Genomic DNA, 21,149 nt, shown 5'->3' on the forward strand with positions numbered 1-21,149 from the left:
TCTTAATTTTTATGTGCCTGTGTGTGTGTTCAGTCTTCATGTCTCCTTTCACCACAATCTTGGGAGATATATGCACACAAATCGACGGTGTAGGAATGGGTATTAGGTGTATAGCATTCGGTGTCCTGCTCACTGATTTCTATATGGGCTTCCTAGTGAGAGGATCTTCAGGACTATGAACAAATCCCAGATCTTAAACATACAAAACAACGACCTTACCTCATTATCAACAATATGTCCAAGACCCCCAGCCAATAGAAGAGGATGTCATAGGAGAGAATTATTTAATAGCTATCACCTGAGTCCCACTGTTTGATTTTCCTGGACTCTACCTCACCTCTGTTAATGTATATATCTTGCTTGCTATACATGCTAAATGAGGGGCACCACCGTCCAAGCTACAGCACCGCTCCTGTGCCAGGTAAGTCCACAACGGGCTCACCATAGCCCGTGCTACTTGGAACTTTCTGTTCCAAGTAACGAATCTTAAACAACAAACAACAACAACGTGCTCAGTTACGGGCTTTTCATGCTCGTGCCACCTTTTGGGTGGCTTAGTCTTCATCAGTTAGTCATGCTCAACACCACATTTCACCTGAAGATGTTCCAGGCAGGAACGAAACGCTGTGCACATAATATATCATAAAGTCATTCTTGTTGTGTCTTATGCTCCTAAACCCATAAAAGCCATGAGTTTTGGTTAGCTGGTTTGGTCTGGGTAGTTAGTCACCCAGTTCGACGATAATGCGAAGAACATTGTCAGATGCATTGAATGGCTGAACAGCAAAATCAATAACGGCAACAATATTTTCACTTTCAACGCATTAAATTTCTAGGAACCCCTGCTACAACACACGTACGTATATTTCATTCACTTGGACCATCAGAGCCTCGAACCCAGGACTACAAAAGCGGAAGTCCATAGTCCTACCAACCGTAGGTAGATCGCCCGCAATATGGATGTATTCACGAGTCACCTATATTTACAGGTGCCTCCACCCCCCAGGAAGTAGCCTGTAGTAGCTGTCTATGTATATATATATATATATATATATATATATATATATATATATATATATATATATATATATATATATATATATATATATATATATATTATATATATATATATATATATATATACATATATATATATATATATATATATATATATATATATATATATATATATATATATATATATATATATATATATATATATATATATTCAATTACTAGTCAGTAATTTCTGAAACTCCCCTTAAACTCACATATCATTAAACTCTACATATTAATACTGATTTCATTATATTCGCAGATGTTAATTATGCAATAAAAATGTATACTAGGATACAAATAATGTCGCTAATTTAGAAAGCAGCATATTATTGCAGTTTTGACAGTCTCTAAGATGATACTTTAAACTAAATTAGTGATATAGATGAAGCCAAAAAAATTATTCCTCATGGAAAGCAATTTCTCCGAATCTCTTGGAAAATCCGTCAGCCAGCCAATCACTCTCTCTCTAGAGGCAACCCCTTAAAGATTTTTATATCCAGTGATAATGCCTCGCACTGGCTCGCGTGGGAGATTTAGCGGTAATGCCGAATAGATTGCGCTCCAATGACAGTATTTTTCCGATAAGAGGCGGGTGAATAGGAGAGATGATGAGGAGTAGGAGAAGGCAGAAGCTGATGGGTAAGACCCATGTATGATTACCTCGAGTGAGAGCCCAAGTGATGCTTAAGGGCCTCCCACGCCACTGTAAGGTAAATGCCTTGAAATTGACCCAGGGAAAAATCTTTGTTGTTGATAGTGGGCAACAGATGGTGTTGATAGTGAGGGAAACAGATGTGGGACGGAACCGATAGTGGAAGGGAGATTATAGGTTGTGGGAGAGATAAGAGAGGAGGTGATGGGTAGATTTAAGCCAGTGGGAAGGCAATGGGAGGTTAGTATGAGGTGCCGGGTTCACAGGAGGAAGCAAGGAGTGGGAAGTGAGACTTAACTGAAGGAGTTTAGGAACACTGAGAAAAAGTGGGTCCCTCGTTTCAAGTCAATGTTAAATTCCTAGTCCACAGCGCACTCTTGGCAAGGATACCCAAAGTAGCTCTAGGTTTCCTTACAGAAAACAAGATTATTATTTCACTTTCTCAGCTATCTTGAGATTTTGAGATGATTTCGGGGCTTAGTGTCCCCGCTGCCCGGTCCTCAACCAGGCCTCCACCCCCAGGAAGCAGCCCGTAGCAGCTATCTAACTTCCAGGTAACTATTTACTGCTAGGTAACAGGGGCATCAGGGTGAAAGAAACTTTTTGCCCATTTGTCTCCGCCTCCACCGAGGATCGAACCCGGAACCTCAGGACTACGAATCCGAAGTGCTGTCCACCCAGCTGTCAGGCGCTAATAAAATAATGAATACCCATTATTCTCACGGTTCTGTTTTTTCTTAAAACTTCTTACAGGAAATTTCTAAAAAGTCTGATAGATGCTCTCTTGTTGATTTGCCTCGTGAGAGATATATCTTTTATGGGATAGCCGATAGGTGATAGGTGATAAGATAGCCGATAGGGAGTTTGTACGAGAAGACAGTGCACGTGAGAGCCCGACATGGCTCCGTCGAATGCTGCATATCCTCTTCTTCGAGGATTGAGGGGTCCCTACAAACAACCAGATTTGGTACCCCTCCCATATTTATATTTATATTTCGTCAGATGTATATCGAAAAAAAAAATATTAAAAAAATGAGTGTTTAAAGATATTCATTACAATAGTGTAATCTAGTATTTATTTTACTGAGCATGGGTATGCTGATGGTGCTGTTAGACGGAAATCTGTAAAACTCATAGAAAGTAAATACTCTGATATAAGTTTCATTATCCAACAAGGTCGATAAATGGAAATGAATGAAAGCTAAATTGAAACAAAAAATGAATGCTAAAATGAAAGCTAGAATACTGGTCTCAAGCGGGACGCGCCTCACGCATTTCCAACCAGCTCTGTAAAAGTTAAGGTCCTAAAGGATGACCTTAACAAGGCCGTTCTCTTATCGTCTTAACTTCCCTTGTACTGCCCCCAGGCTCAGCTCGGATACGCCACTTGAACTCAGGCACAGAACTTGCCTCAGGCCGCAAACTTCTGCGTTGTGGTGATATATCGTGAGATCATTTAGCGTTCCCTGCTGGGACATACATTCCTCGGTCGTATACCATGCCGTTTGTGTTCATATATTACGCTAGCTTATTCCGTGAGTGGTGATATACAACGAGGTAGTATAACATCCCATGTGTAGCGATATATTATGAGCCGGGTGATGTATGGAGGCAATAGTATTTCATTGTGGTTAAGCGTGCTCATAACCAACTGGTCGCGGGTTCGATTCATAAGCTTCGTATGAGGCGTTTGGGTACATTAACTTATTCCTGATCCCTATTTTCATATTGCAGTTTAATAGGTACTAAGGAGTTCGTTAACTGTTGTGGTCGCATTGTGAAATATCTAACGTTGTCTAAGGAAGACTTCGATATGCCAAACAGACTTTCTGTCCTCCAAATGGAAACCAAACATACTATCTATAATCATCACGAGATAATCCAACATTTTAATCGCAATTGCTGTTCTAGTTGGTGCTTAGACTTCCTGGCCGCAACAGCAGCAGCAGCAGCGAGCTGCCAACTCAAGATTCATGAACCTGAAGGGTTCGTGAGACATGTCTGAACTTGTCCCCATAAACCGAACGAGACATATATTATATATATATTTTATATGGTTTGATATATGAAGCCCCTCCGGGTATCACAACAGAGGATCCGGACCCCTGCATACCCCACCAAGAAACTAATCACAAACAACACTCATGCTCAGCTTTCTGCTAAATTAAGTACCATAGAACACATTCACAATATACAAACTTAAAACAACTTTTCACAGACCATATACACTGACGGATCAATCCATAAAGCTACAGGGAGGACAGAGAGTGCTGTTATTACTCATCAGCCCGATGGCAGCACAATTCAAAGGAATATCCGAATTAGTAACTGTGTATCCACAATGTAAGCTGAGTTGGTAGCAATCCTGGTAGCACTCTAAATTAATGATAACACTGAAGTAGACAGCTTTATTATTTCCGACTCCCTTTCCTCACTACTAGCAATAAGCATTTTGCAATCAAGTAATAACGTGCTCGTCTCAGAAGCCAGACATAGATATATAGGCATACTTAGCAAGAGGGTAAATATAAAAATGTTTTTGAGTACTTTTCACATTGGCCAGCAGGAACATGATAAAAGTGACGCCCTTGCTAAGGTTGCAGCAAATAAAGACAACATTGAACGGAATCTTGAGTTATCAAATAGGTCCCTTAAAAGTGTCATTAGACGAGAGCTTCTGGATGAGTTTGAAGAAGGTAAAACAGTGCAAACTGGAACTAGCAGGTCCATTGTTTATCACAATTAAATGTGTGAAGTAAAACATGTGTATGGGGCAAGTAACAAAGTAAGTAGACTAGAAGACATTGTCACAGCTAGAATAAAACTTGGCTACAAGTATCTCTGGCAGTTCAGCTTGTATAGGGATCTAGATGAAGTAATGTGTAAATTGTGTGGACAAAGACAGGGACACACACACGAACACTATATCTTGGATTGTAGTAAAATTGAGCCACTTAGAGATAAATCTAAGCTTAGGCTGTATGATATGGCAACCTATCTTATTACCATGGTTAAAATACCTGAAATCTTTGCACTGTACCCACATTTCGCTTCCAGTAGATGAACGACATATGTGGTTAAGAAACAAATAGTGTATTGTGACGACTAATAATAAACAGCAGCTCCCCTATGACTCTGTAATATCTCCATTGCTCAAACAATTATATATTAGCGATAAGACATATCTTGTATGTATAATGACTTAATGTAAATATATCTCCTGAAATAGAACATTCTCTGTAACTAGCTAACATTGTAATTAAAAGGTGTGAAAAATAGATGAAAATGTTTATGTAATTATCTATGTTGAGGTCTGATAAAGGCCTTTTGTGCCCTCTGTAATGCTTTTTGCGCTACCTCTCACAGGATGAGAATGGGGGTGCACAATAAACTAGCCGCCTCCGGCGGCAATAATTCAAAGCGAGAGAAACAGGACAATATTGGAACATAAACCGATTATGAAATAACACTGCCTCTTCACCACACGTGATCTCTCTGGAACCTCTCCGATAGTATGATAACCGCTCCGTTAGTGTGATAACCGCTCCGCCAGTGTGATAACCGCACCGCTAGTGTGATAACCCCTCCGGCAATCATACCCACCCCAGGCCGGATAACAGTTTTCAGCTGTTTTTCATAACACGAACTCAGCGACCAACGTAATATTCAGATATCATAAATATTTTGTTATTGTTGTGAAGGATTATTAATATCGGGAATGAAGAGGATGTGGCCTACTGCGCCACTGATGGTCACCAAACACTCATATATTATTTACGAAGCCTTTAAGGAATCCTAATATACGAAGTACTACAGAATACTCGGTATACAAAGTTTTAACGAGAATAACGAAGGATTCTAAAAAGGGGTTTAACGAGAACTCCAGATGATTACAAAAGATTTAACAAGAAGTACAGAGTATTACAAATGATTAAAAAGGACATTACAAATAATTATAAAACGTGCAGAGACATTCATCCCGTGCCTCAGTTCACCTGGTGCTTCAGTTCACCTGGTGCTTCAGTTCACCTGGTGCTTCAGTTCACCTGGTGCTTCAGTTCACCTGGTGCTTCAGTTCACCTGGTGCTTCAGTTCACCTGGTGCTTCAGTTCACCTGGTGCTTCAGTTCACCTGGTGCTTCAGTTCACCTGGTTCTCCAGTTCACCTGGTGCTTCAGTCCACCTGGTTCTTCAGTTCACCTGGTGCTTCAGTTCACCTGAGCTCAGTTGGAAACGTCAATAGATGACCTAGGGTAACTTTACACCTGATGCCTCTGCTCACCAAGCACAAAATATAATCAAGGGAAATAAGCAACTACTTAGGATGGCGTCTTGAGGGAGTTTGGGGGGGGGGGAAGCCTTAAGTCTTATTATTCCTGACTATACGAAACTAATTGAATTTAATTACCTTTAATAATGGTATTATATGGCGTTTTCTTACTTCGCCTACTCTTTCTACCCATATACTGACTCTCTCTCCACATGTTGTGTCACTCCACATATACTGTCTCTCAGCACTATACTGTCTCTCTCCTATATGTCTTTACTTATATTGTATTCTCATGGACTTCCTCTACATTTAGTGTATATGTTAAAAATGGTTTATGTAGGGTTCCATGTCGTTCACTTTTCCAATCCTGAGCCATTAAGTGGAACGTAATGCAACTCAAAGTATTTCTTGTTGGGTATGGGTTTTTTTTCCTTCAAGAAGTTATAGATGAAATCTCCTTTGGAAGAGAGCTGATATTCCAGCTTCGTATTCATGTGGTTTGTGCTTCCAGGTAGTAATTTTGCTCGTGTTGCGGCTTGCTATGAAGAAGCACTTTGAACAATATTTTTTCATGATTTTTTCTGAATGTATTTTGCATAAATCTTACATCTGCTTTCATCAGGCTTTGTGTTTCTGTGGAAAAATTTCCCTAACTTGAAATATGTATAAATTTGTATTAAATTCGTCACTTCGTTCTCCTACGGAATTTAAGTCTTAAGAAATTGTCCTACTAACAATTTGCCTACATAATTGAGCGCTTCATTTTTCAAGAAATCAGACACAATTGTAGAGATATTCACACGACAGCTTTTCTTAGGCAATGAATGAGAGAAAACTACAATGACATTACAAAATAAATCAGGCAAAAACATATGCGCGAAAGACACATTTTTCTCATTCTTTGTCTCATCAGTGTAACATACGGGATCTATATACAATGTTGAAATAATAAAAGCCAATCACAAAAAATTATTTGTAAAACCAGGAAAAAAAAGTATTTCAATCTCCTTATTGTGAGATGTCTAAGTGTTATATTAGTAAACTTCAGCAATATATTGTAACTGGAATTTTTAGGAAGAAATTATCGGTGACAAGAAGAAAAATCAATTGGCATATCATTCTGTTTTCTTGTGCAGACTGTGCACAAATATTCTGTAGAAATGTCTTTACATGTGCATAAATTAAGTGTACCTCCTCTGGTTGTTTGTAGGGACCCTCAAACCTCGAAGAAGACGATATGCAGCACCCGGGAGAGTCTTGTTTAGCTCTCTTGTGCACTGACACATATTGTCTTCTCCTACCACTCCCCCTTATATATTTGTATATATAGGGTATATATGTGTAAATATATATTTAAATGACCAATGAATGACAAAATACACACTTTTTATACACACACACACACATATATATATATATATATATATATATATATATATATATATATATATATATATATATATATATATATATATATATATATATATATATATATATATATATATATATATAATATGTATGAAAGTTTTTGTACTTTCTGGAATTATTTTTGTGTGTATGTGTATAAATGTGTGACTATATAGACTATATAAGGGTATTTCTCATCGGTGTTCAGGGTGAACATTAATTTTGTTTCATTTATTAATCACGAAAACTTATTAATTTTACGAATATGGAGGAGCATAAACCTCATGGAAAAAAGTTCAACAACTTAAGTAGGTGGAGAGAACTTAAAAAAATAAAACAAACATTCTCATATTTACGAAATTATAAAACAAATCACGTCAGAGGCGTCTTATCGTATATAAAGCACTGACGCGTAAATACCGCGAGGCACTAGAATATTGTGACGTGGTGAAGCCAGCCACCTCCGGAGTACTGAGGTGTCACCACACACACACACACTAACACACAGGAACGAGCACCGGGGCCGTCTGTCCAGGCCGGCGGTCACTCTCATACTGACACACTGGCCCACTCTACTCTCTCGCTCGCGCACAATATTTACCCTAAGATTTATATATTTTTATAAATTCCAGACACACAGATATGTAAACAAACAAACACATACACAAACAAGGGGGCTTCGTAGCTGAGTGGACAGCGCTCTGGGGCCGTAGTCCTAAGAGCCCGGTAGAGACGGAGAGAAATGGGAAGTTTCTTTCACCCTGATGCCTCTATTCATCTAGTAGTAAATTAGGTACCTGGGAGTTAGACAGCTGCCACGGGCTGCTTCCTGGGGTTGTGTGTATGTGTGAAAAAAATATATGTAGTAGACATAAGTGGATAAATAAATTCTGCAGGTACAAATAGTAAATACACCCACACCCACACACACACACACACACACACACACACATATATATATATATATATATATATATATATATATATATATATATATATATATATATATATATATATATATAAATATATATATATATATATATATATATATATATATATATATATATATATATATATATATGTGTGTATATATATATATACATATATATACATATATATATATACATATATATATATATATATATATATATATATATATATATATATATATATATATATATATATATATTATTAAATATGACCGAAAAAGTAAGATTAATAATTCTAACACGAATTTTCTCAATCTTTCGTACATTACGCTTCACTGTTGGAGGTAAATCAAAAATCAATTCTCCAAAATTCATTTTTATTTCTAGTAACTAGAAATAAAAATGAATTTGGAGAATTGATTTTTGATTTACCTCCAACAGTGAAGAGTAATGTACGAAAGATTGAGAAAATTCGTGTTAGAATTATTAATCTTACTTTTTCGGTCATATTTAATAATATATGTCTACAGGAAAGACTGCTACCAAAATATACTAATATATATATATATATATATATATATATATATATATATATATATATATATATATATATATATATATATATATATATATATATATATATATATATATATATATATATATATATATATATATATATATGTAGTAGACATTCAAGTACTAAGAGTTGCCGTGGTCCCAGTCTGCTTGTCTCTCTCTCTCCACTTCACCCTGTCTCTCATTCTCACTCTCTTCTCCAATTCTCAATTCCTCCCTCTCACCGTCCTTCCCTCCGATTTCCCTTCCATCCCATTTTACCTTCCTTACAATCTCGCTCCCGCTCTCTCCCTCTTCAATTCTTTCTCCCTTTATTCCTCTCGTTCTCTTTTCAAATAAGCAAAACATGTTTGAGAATCAATGAAACAACATCATCGGACGCTGACTCAATGTAGACAGATGAAGACCTATTCGTAACACTCTAGGGACAATGATCCCACATTTCACTAATCATATGAGTAGTTGGCTGTGGCCAACAGGAGCGAAACCTTGGTTAAAGAAGTATTAGGGGGGGGGGGGCGATCCCTACCACCATATGACATTCACCATAAAATGACGATTCACCACGTAAAGTTGCGAGAGGCTAACTGAAACCGGGGTTTCAGGTTTCAGTTAGAAACAATCCCCTTCTCCCCTCTCCCAATTCTATCAGACTGACCCCTCTTAATTCTTTCCTCTTCTAACCCCCCTGCCTTTTTAACATTTATGACTCATCTGTGTGTGTGTGTGTGTGTGTTCGCGTATTTGATTGTGTAAGATGGCGAATGCCACAGTATAATTAATTCATGCATTGCAGATCGAGGTGGGAGTCAGGAAAAGAAACACTTGTGTATTCGAGGTGAACAGAGGGAATGCTCCCCTGCTTCCACTTTAGACCAGTACGGACTTTCAAGGGATGCCCTCATCTCCACATAGTCTTGAGGGCCTCGTATTATCTTCAGGATGGAGGAATGTGGAATTCAAGAATGCCAACTGGCTTTGTACTCAAACAAGTAGTCCTCTATAATTATCACAGAAAATGTATGTTTGCCTGTCTTTGGTTGTCGGCTAGATGCTGTGGACAAGCCTCATAGAAACTTTTCAGGATGTTACATGGGTGGTAAGGTGCTGCCATAGGAAGATCGGGATCGCCCACTTTTGATGGATTTGGTTCCTATTCCGACTCCTTGTGACATCTATGAAATCTGAAATTGTTATTTTGCTTTGCAGAGAGGTTTTTCAACTGGTTTCAGATATATAACTACAAAGGTTTTGAACGTTATTAGATGTTACAACGTTGTATCAAAGAAAGAGAGAGAGAGAGAGAGAGGAGAAGAGAGAGAGATAGAGAGAGAGAGAGAGAGAGGAGAGAGAGAGAGAGAGAGAGAGAGAGAGAGAGAGATGGTGACAGAGAGAGAGGCTCGGATACGCCTTCTACGTGTTTATACATAGGGTTTTGTGTTCTCTGTGACTGGAAAAGATATTATAACAACAATGATTCTAATAGGAGAGAGCTGTATCAGTTTCAGTGCAATAATTTGTAATTTAGCCTTGGAACAATATTGTTATTATATACTTGCTAAGAGATTACTTCACATTTGTATTGCGAGCAGCAGGTAAAGTTGCATTTTAATGAAATTTTTGAATTACATGTAATAAATTATTTTAAAAGTATGCAAACTAAAAATGACAATTGGCCGATTTCACAAGGAATAGCCATAAGCCTATACTGCTAAGATTAGGCAGATATGTGGAAAAGTCCTCGACAATGAGAAAATATCGTACATCAGGACTCATCAAGAAGCTGTGATTGTGAATATTATTCACCTAATTCACCAAAATTGGCCTCCAAGAAACACGTTTAAAGCCATAAGTATTTTATGATACTCGGCCCCACACAGCAACTATGGCAAGATCCAACTGCGCTTTTGTTATAAGGACTATAGGGCGTCAGGATAATATTAATATATAAACTGTACGTTTTACCTACGTGCAGCTGACCATTATCCGAGGCGCCCAGATGCAGAGAATAGACTCTAAACTATGAGCGTCTATTATCTATATAGACTCTAAACCATCGTTGCGTCAATAATTTAGACTCTAAACATCGCTGCGACAACAATTTAGACTCTAAACCATCGCTGCGTCAAGAATTCAGACTCTAAGGCATCGTTGCGTCAAGAATTTAGACTCTAAACCATCGCTGCGTCAAGAATTTAGACTTTAAAACATCACTGCGTCAAGAATTTAAACTCTAAAACATCGCTGCCTCAACAATTTAGACTCTAAAACATCGCTGCGTCAAGAATTTAGACTCTAAAACTTCGCTACGACAACAATCTAGACTCTAAGACATCACTGCGTCAAGAATCTTGACATAAACTATTCCTACTCCATATGTTGAGAAACAAACACTTCACACTTACACAGGAGATATCTCACGGAATTAAAGGTTGAGAATTATTGAATGAACACAATCGCCAAGATATACATATATGAGAGTTACTTACACAATCATCGAAGATCAAGATCAATTTCCTCTCCATCCTGTGAGTAGTAACACCCTTGGGTGACTTACAAAATCAAATAACAGATTTTAAATTGGAGAAATCAAGACCTAAATCAATAAAGCCTGACAAAATATTTCGCATAGTTTAAATACTTGGGAAAATATTTTAGAAAATTTCATAATATTTTACTGAACTTTCTAGAATATCATTGTTAATTAGTATGTAACAAAATACATCATATACGCATATGTCTCGTGAAAGTAAAAAGGCATTCAATTGTATTATATATGAGTTTTTGATTGTTTGAATTCATAAAAATTGTTCACTGTTTGACCTGTGAGCAGCATATCAGGCGGCAACGCTGCCCAATCACTCCGAGCAGCGCCCCAGGGTGCACATTCATGCGTTATACATTCACGCCTCGGAAATGGCTGAACTGGCCCGACCAATATGGAAAGTCGTATAAAAATGTTCACCCTGAAAATTGTTTGAGCGAGTTTGTTTATGTCTACGTAGCTCGTTCACTTATCTGATGTCTCGTAGGTTCTTTTCCATTCGTACACACACACACACACACATACACACACTCACACACACACACACACACACATATATGGGGGCCGGTGGTTGAGCGGACAGCAAGCTGGACGCGTGATCCTGTAGTCCCGGATACGATCCTGAGCGCCGGCGAGAAACAATGGGCAGAGTTTCTTTCACCCAATGCCCCGGTTACCTAGTAGTAAATAGGTACCTGGGAGTTAGTCAGCTGTCACTGGCTGCTTCCAGGTGTGTGTGTGTGTGTGTGTGTGTGTGTGTGTGTGTGGTGTGTGTGTGTGTGTGTGTGTGTGTGTGTGTGTGTGTGTGTGTGTGTGGTGTAGAGAAAAAAATATAGTTAGTAACAGTTGAAGTTGAGAGGCGGGCCGAAAGAGCAGAGCTCAACCCCCGCAAGCCAACCTAGGTGAATAAAACTAGGTGAACACACACACACACACACACACCAGATGCTTAGAAATAAACAACCAATAAAACATAATCATTACTTATTTGTGCAGATATAGAAAATTATGTATTCGACGACACAACAATATGACATAATATATTTTTAACAACATGCATGTTCAAGCTTTTTAGCTTTATCAAGAGCTTAGTCCGTCGAGGTAATCTAAAACATCTGTAGATTAACATGTGATTTACAATGAGTGTTGGTGTGGGTGTTGGTATGGATGTTGGCGTGGGTGTGATTGAGGGTGTTGTTGTGGGTGGTGCTGGTGTGGGTGTTGGTGTGGGTAGTTCTGGTGTGGGTGTTGGTGTGGGTGTTGGTGTTGGTGTGGGTGTTTGTGTGGGTGTGGGTGTTGTTGTGGGTGTTGGTGTGGGTGTTGGTGTGGGTGTTGATAGTGTTGGTATTAATGTCACGTTCCCTTCAACTGTGACCTTCATCTCCCTCTTCTCTATATGTTATCTAATATAACAAAAAGTGTTTAATTTAATGGAATTTTGCAATGATAATTAATATTGGAATGTTGTCATCTCTGTGACTGCATAAACGTTGACTATCATCTTCATTATAACCAATTATGTGTATAATAAATATACAGTCAAATATACATTATCAAAAGGAGAAAAATACAGAGGAACACGAATTTCTTTTTATATACAAATGCCTGGACTTAACAATTAATGGAATATGAAGAGGTGGCAAAATATTGTTTACGTTTCTTTGTTGGCCTTTCCAAACACTTGAGATATACGGTAGAGCGAAGATCTGACCATTTGCAGGTCAGGGTTCAGTCCTCTACCGTCCAATGGCTGGCCGCCATTCATTTGTTCCGTCCTTTTCTAAATCCTACCCCTAATAGTCGAAATTTCTCCAGATAATTACTTCACTACTTTCTTTCTAGTAAGAACCGCCCGACCTGGCTTGGTCTGGGAGACTTATCATGTCAGATTTAGCAGAGTATTTATTATTATATTTGCTCTCTCTCTCTCTCTCTCTCTCTCTCTCTCTCTCTCTCTCTCTCTCTCTCTCTCTCTCTCTCTCTCTCTCTCTCTCTCTCTCTCTCTCATGTATATATATATATATATATATATATATATATATATATATATATATATATATATATATATATATATATATATATAATATATATATATATGTCGTATCTAGTAGCCAGAACCCACTTCTCGACCTAATATGCAAGGCCCGATTTGCCTAGCAGATCGTGTGATTAACTTTATTTAAAAAAATTGTTTTCAATTGGTTTATTTGAAATTTTATTGTTATATTATATGAAAAGCATAAACAAGACTAAGTTATATTAGTTTAGGTTAGGTTAAGATAGGTTAGGTAGGGTAGGTTAGGTTTGGTCATATATCTACTTTTGTTTGAACTCAAATTAAAAAAAAAAAATTAGGTAATATATAATGAAACGGACAGCTTTATCATTTCATAAGAAACAAATAAGAAAAAATTGAATTCAGGAAAACATGGGTTAAATTTTGAATATATATCAGAGATAAATATTCAAATATTCTGAATATTTCCTAATACATTTAACTATCATCTAGATGCTAATAAAACTATCCCTGGATGGAACTTTTCCTTCAGTAAAAATATTGAAATTTTCTTTACTGTTATAGTGAATACAAAAATTTTCTAGTGAAAATTAAAAAAATCATAGACATAAAATCTCTGAGACTTCTTTTTTTTCACTATGCATTGATATACGGAATTTTGCATATTTTCTTTGCAGTGTTGAGCGCTCTGGCAATATATAACAAGAGGTTGAATGACTCGGGAATTAAGCAGATGCAGTCATGCACTCGCCGCCTGTCTATTCATAACGAAGAAACAGCAATGATGAAATTAGTAACGCAAAAATAACAAGCCGTTCACTGTTATCATTCAGAAGTTCCTAATCTTTTGTTATATATGATCTTGATGCCATATGACGTAAATTTCAGTCTAATCTGCAACGTTGTCTTCATCCCATGTTAAGTATCCCGTTGATTCGATCTCCGACTCCTTTCCTTTAACCTCATGCACCTCTTCTTCAAGGAGTAGGTATAGGTACTTGGGCATTAGGCAACAGGGTTGCTTAATGACTTCCTTATAGGTTGTCTCATGAGGAAGTTCAATGTTTTGTTCAGGGAACCTCAAGAAGCATAACAGACTTGCTGTTGGGGACAATGATAAACCATTTAGTCAATCTGTCCAAGAGCTGAAGTACAATACCTAGCACATACAGGTAAGTACACACTCACTACCTCAAAAGCACCCGAACACCTCACTGAAACATATGTATACATTCACACCCACACAATCACAGATATATAATCATACATAAATAATAACGTCCATACAATATCATAGAAGTAATAACACAAATACAAACATTATCACTGCTTGACAGTCACTACCTCATAGTCAATACCTCACAGTCACAACCTCATAGTCAATACCTCACAGTCACAACCTCATAGTCAACACCTCACAGTCACAACCTCATTGTCAATACCTCACAGTCACAACCTCATAGTCAATACCTCACAGTCATAACCTCATTGTCAATACCTCACAGTCACAACCTCATAGTCAATACCTCACAGTCATAACCTCATTGTCAATACCTCGCAGTCACTACCTCATATTCAGTGCCTCACAATTTCTGCCTCAGAGTCACTACCTAACATTCCCTGCCTCACAATCATTTCCTCAGTCTGTGGCAGTGAGAGAGAGCTTCACTGCTTTGCACTCACACACACGCTCTCACAACCGCCGGCTAAAACCAAATTCCCAGTAAAACCACACCCATTAATTATGAGTCGAAGCATAAATAATAAACACCCTCAGGCTCATAACAGCAAAAACACCAACCTATAAACCTCTCCCAAAAATGCGTCCTGAAAGCCATCAACACCTCGTCCTTGAACTCGAAACCTTTACTCCTTAACCACGACCTAGCCCCCCGTCACCCAGTCTGGCATCCCAGACTTCCACAAGCTGATTTTTTTCATCCTTGAAATAACCCCTTTTCTGGCGTGGAGCAGCGCTGAGCGACACAAGTTTTAATTCCTCGCTTGGCATAATCGTCATCGTCATCATGTGGAAGTTTTCTCATTAAAACAGACGTGGAAGGGGACGGGGAGGGACAGCGAGCAGCCTTGTCCTGCACCTATTTTAAATTTCTGCTATTTTGTGCTGAGAGAAATCTGTGTTTTGATCTTCAGGCGAGCTAGTGCATTCTCCGCGCCTGAGACAGATATACAGGCGGACTGGGTGAGTGAATTGGAAAGAAAGGTGAGAGTGATTGTAGGGTGAGAGAGAGAGAGAGATAGGGGGGCAGGCTGCTTTTGTGCATGCATGTGTGTGATTGCAGGCGCGTGAGTGTGTGTTGGTACTCACCTAATTGGGATTGCGGGGGTTGAGCTTTGGCTCTTTGGTCCCTTCTCTCAACCATTTATCAACTGGTATAAAGATTCCTGAGTCTATTGGGCTCTATTATATATAAAGTTGAAACTGTGTTTGAAGTGAGCTTCTACTATATCATTGCATATTGCATTTCATTTGTTAACTACTTAGACACTACAAAAGTTCTTTCCAACGTCTCTTTGGCTCGTTTGTGCACTCATTTTCCTCCAGTGTTCCCATGTACGTGTGCCCTTTATGTTTAATACACTTTCTTTAACAACCCTAACAATTCCTCGGAGAGTCTTGTATGTAGTGATCATGTGTTCCTTGCTCTCTTGCCTCCAAGCGAAAAGAGGTTTAGTTTTTAGTGTGTGTGTGTGGTGTGTGTGTGTGTGTGTGTGTGTGTGTGTGTGTGTGTGTGTGTGTGTGTGTGTGTGTGTGTGTAAGTGTGTGTGTGTGTGTGTGTGTGTGGTGTGTGTGTGTGGTGTGTGTGTGTGTGTGTGTGTGTGTGATATCAAATACAACATGAGTGTTCGTTACGTTGTGTAAGATGAAAGAAACATGATTTGGTTCTATAAATAATTACAAACATAAATAAACCCATTTTAATAACCCTCTTAAAAAAAAAGCTTAAAAAGTAACCCAATAATAGACAAAGAACAATTCACAATATCCAAAAATGTTAGGGGGTCAAATTTTACATCTGCTATTAGTTGGTTCCCTCTTGTGTATAATGGTTTAACAGTTAGGCAACAAATTATTCCAGTGGGTTGCCCGAGAGAGCATGTGTCATACTCCCAATAACTGTCGCAGTGGGCATGGTGGTGGTGGTGGTGGGGAGATGCTCACTGTGGTGCTGCCTCACTCTCTCAATAACATACCTGGAATGATTTTCTTATTTTACATCAATCTGAAGGAAATTATTATTATATATATATATATATATATATATATATATATATATAATATATATATATATATATATATATATATATATATATTCAAATTTTATTGAATATAAAATAGGAACATTAAAAAAACTAGAAAAATGAGAGTTAGTTTCCTAGAAGGTGTAGATTTCTTGGGACTTTTCCGGCGTGACATGATGAAAAGACAAGTCCCCAAATAAGCGAAACAGGAAGCAAGACACAATATACCTGAAGGGAGGAAGAAACTGACTCTGTGCAACATAATTACGTATATAGAGAGAATCAGAGAAACAATATGATATGAGGAAGGGAAGGGAACTGTTAGGGAAAGCGCCAAGCCATTACGACTATATAACCCTTGGAAGGTATCAGGATAAGGATTTGGGATTGGACGGGGGGACGGAATGGTATGAGGAAGAGACTTGAGGACGGACCACATGGCCCAGATATAAGGAATAGCCACTGTGGCTTGGTTATAAGGAAGCGACCACATGACAAACAAATCAAGGCTATGTCATACATCAGCATTTAACATTCCATTCCTATTCTTGTTTTGTATTCTCATATGTAATTATTTCAAGTAGTGTGAACTAGAATAAACAATACCCAAATATTTTTTACCAATATATGTTTAAAGTATATTTTTGCATACGTTGTTAACCTCAGATAAAGCGGATATATCTATGTTTTCCTTTCTCATGACAAAACACATTTGGCATATTCAACTCTAAAACCATTATTTCAAATATTTCAGGGTATTTTAACCCCAACACAAAATATGAAATATTTGCCCATGATGACCACTCGTCACAAAATATTATTCCATACAAAAAAGGTTAAATGCTGATAAAATGCACAATCATTCCTCGTGTTACACATACGTAAATAATATGCATATATTAGAATATTTTGAAAACAGTCTTTCTTGTAGACATATGTTATTAAACATATCAGAAATGGGGAGATCAATGTTTCTAGGGCGAATTTTCTCTTTCTTTTTTTCTTATGTTTTTCTTTACTTAAGAAGGAAGTTGACTCTCCAAAGTTAATTTTACAGTTTTATTGCGTCCTGATGCTGAGAGACGCGTTTCGTTGATCCTGTCAACATTGTCATAGACAGAGTAGAAATGAATACAATTTAGCTGTAGTAACCGAAAATATATATGAGCGTGAGTTGAATTGAGGTGTCGCACGGACCAACAGGTTCACTTCAGCCTCCTAAATCCCTGTTTTCCTTTGGTGACGGGTACAGTAGGCTTGGATGCCCAGTCTTCCTCTTCAAGATGATTGACTGTATGGTATCTGGTTTAGTTTGCCTCATAGTAGTGCTTCAGCGCTATCAAACATATACTTTTTATACATATACATATACTGCATATACTTTTGGCTGAGAAAGGAGGTTTTTCTTACTCAGTTTGTAGCGATACCTGATCAGATGAACCAATAATTAACATACTGAACATTTCATGCTTTCCCTATTTAAACTTTAGAAATCTCAATTGTGATTTGTAAATATCTATGATTGCACTGTTTAGTTGTAGACTTTAGCGATTAAGGACTTTTTCCTTGACACAGTGGTCAGCAGGGCGGTGCAGGAGCTTTAATTATATAAAAATTATTATTATTATTTCTCAGTTTAACTCTCAAGCGAGCGCTTGTATGTGCACCCGCGTACATTTACGTGCAAACGCGTTCTGCTACGTGCCAATGTTCGCTCATTAGGAACACGTGCTCATATTCGTGTGGATATCTGCATAAACATGTTATGCAGATCTTCCTGAGGTTATCTTGAGGTGATTTCAGGGCGTGATTTGGGAACAGTGTACACGTACCTGGGAGTTAGACAGCTGCTACAACCTGCTTCCTGGGTGTGTGTAACAAAAAGGATGCCAGGTCGAGGACCGGGCCAAGGGGACGCTAAGCCCCGAAATCATCTTAAGATAACCTCAAGATAAGCACACTGAATCCTTGAAGATGTTCCTCTCTGACGTAGAGAAACAACAAGTGATTGTCAAGGGAATAGAATTTTCAGGGCAAAGCGCCAAGCCATTACGACCACATAGCACTTGGAAGGGGTCAGAATAAGGATTTATGATGGGATGGTGGAAAGGATTGATGCCCAAGCACTTGGAGGGTTGGGGATTGAACGCCGACCTGCATGAAGCGAGACCGTGGCTCTACCGTCCAGCCCAAGTGATTGGTAGCGAGTGCTCGTGAAGAGAAAGTGTATTTAAGAGACCATGAGATATTGAATATCTTGTCTCGGACACACCTTGTTAAAGAGCCATTAGACACAATAACTAATTCATATAGGCAAGACAATAAGTTTTTTATATTGCAAATTAGTATGCAATGTCCATGAGCTATGCACGCAAGCTTGCCACCTAAAGGAGGCAGTGTTGAATTCATGTGAAAACTGCATTGGTTCACATTGCATTGGTTCATTGCTTCATTTGAAACTCGAGCTACTGGAATACAACTCAATTGCCAAATAGCGGAAGGTCAGGTCGGGTAAACCACGCTTCACTGCGGCAATATTACCCTCTGACTCCACCCCCTCTGACGCCCCCCGGCTCCTGGCCAGCGTAGTGATCAACATGAAGCTCTCTCAAGTCTTCCTACTCCGTCGTTTGTCTGTGAGAATAACTTTTTTGACTATTGCCACGATGCAGCTTATGCTGGCAACCCATTATGGAAGGGAAGACATTGCTATAAGAGGGAGATGTCAGCAAGAGGGAGATGTCAGCAGGAGGGAGATGTCAGCAAGAGGAAGATACCATCAAGAGGAAGATACCAGCAATGGGAAGATACCAGCAGGAGGAAGATACCAGCACGAGGAAGATACCAGCAAGAGGAAGATACCTTGAAGACGAAGATACCATCAAGAAGAAGATACCATCAAGAAGAAGATAGCATCAAGAGGAAGATACCAGCAAGAGGAAGATACCATCAAGAGGAAGATACCATCAAAAGGAAGATACCAACAAGAGGAAGATACCAGCAAGAGGAAGATACCATCAAGGGAAGATACCAGCAAGAGAAAGATACCATCAAGAGGAAGATACCAGCAAGAAGAAGATACCACCAAGAGGAAGATACCAGCAAGAGGAAGATACCAACAAGGGGAAGGTGTAATCAGAGAGAATGACCATATCTGTGAACGCCGATCAGAGGAGAACTTCTTTGAAATCTTTGCCGATCAGAGGAAAATTTTCTTTGAAATGCTTGTAGGCTGAGAAGTGCGTTCTGGCTACTAGGTACGACATATATATATATATATATATATATATATTATATATATATATATATATATATATATATATATATATATATATATATATATATATATATATATTGTCCTTCAAGAATACTAAAACATCGTCAACAGGGACTTTAGGGAAATTTTTTGTGACGTATTCAATATCCAAAGCCAAACAATCTCGTAGTAGAAAAAGGTAGTGGCTCGCAAAATTATCATACTGTTCAATTTTCTATTTTATGTTCTCTGGTAGGTTAGGATAAGGGGTCCTTAGTACAGCCCTTCCATCAAAAATTGGGAAGTAAATGTAACAGCCCTGTAAGTGCAATTATGTACTATGTATGACGGTCAGGAATTGCACTTATTTACAGTTAGTATTAAATCGTAGTCAAATATATTGTGAATATTTGAGTTTACCTGAAAAGTTGAATAGAAAACCACGACCTAACCTAACCATCTTAGCTTTTGAAGATAATCATTTTATTGGTTTTTAATTACAATTACTATTTAACCTAAAGCTATATTAATATTACAATATAATGAAACAAAACTAAAATATTTAATTAAATTGTAAAGTAACTCTGGATAATTAATTTTTTTTTATAAAATCTCTATTGTTTAATAAAACTGAAAAAGAAATTCCAAATATTTACAACCTGTATAGTTCACTGAACTTGAAAACTTCATACTAAAATTTTGAGTGTATTACCAGAAAACGATGAGAATTAAATGGGTAGGTAAATGTAACAGCCCCATATGCGCAATTATGTACTATATATGACAGTCAGGAAATGTACTTATTACACTGAGTATTAACACGTACTGTCAATTAGGAGGATCTTCCTTCTTGAGGATATCTTGAGATGATTTCGTTTTTTTTTTAGTGTCCCCGCGGCCGGGTCCTCGACCAGGCCTCCCCCCCCCCTAGGAAGCAGCCAGTGACAGCTGACTAACACCCAGGTACCTATTTTACTGCTAGGTAACAAGGGCATAGGGTGAAAGAAACTCTGCCCATTGTTTCTCGCCGGCGCCTGGGATCGAACCCAGGACCACAGGATCACAAGTCCCACGTGCTGTCCGCTCTGCCGACCGCTCCCTAACAACGTCCCTAACAAGGATGTGTTGCTTTAGAAAACAATTTCTTGTCGATGGGAAATCTTAGTAGGACGGGT

General features: G+C 38.2%; 1 protein-coding gene across 1 annotated transcript; it reads left to right on the top strand.

Annotated features, from left to right (window-relative positions):
- The first annotated feature begins 12,576 nt into the window (after positions 1-12,576).
- On the top strand, positions 12,577-19,866 carry LOC138354144 (uncharacterized). Its single transcript, XM_069308030.1, has 2 exons — positions 12,577-12,688; positions 19,391-19,866. Exons 1-2 carry the CDS (start codon positions 12,577-12,579, stop codon positions 19,864-19,866), a joined length of 588 nt encoding a protein of 195 aa, XP_069164131.1.
- Positions 19,867-21,149: the final 1,283 nt, after the last annotated feature.

The sequence above is a fragment of the Procambarus clarkii genome, chromosome 61, assembly GCF_040958095.1.
Source record: "Procambarus clarkii isolate CNS0578487 chromosome 61, FALCON_Pclarkii_2.0, whole genome shotgun sequence".
Lineage (NCBI taxonomy): Eukaryota > Metazoa > Arthropoda > Malacostraca > Decapoda > Cambaridae > Procambarus > Procambarus clarkii.

Bases quoted from the DNA above. Each gene is read 5' to 3' on its own strand.
- LOC138354144 (XM_069308030.1), top strand. From the start codon at position 12,577: ATGAGTGTTGGTGTGGGTGTTGGTATGGATGTTGGCGTGGGTGTGATT. The intron at 12,689-19,390 runs GTGTGGGTGTTG...GCCACGATGCAG, and splicing joins TAGTTCTGGTGTGGGTGTTG to CTTATGCTGGCAACCCATTA.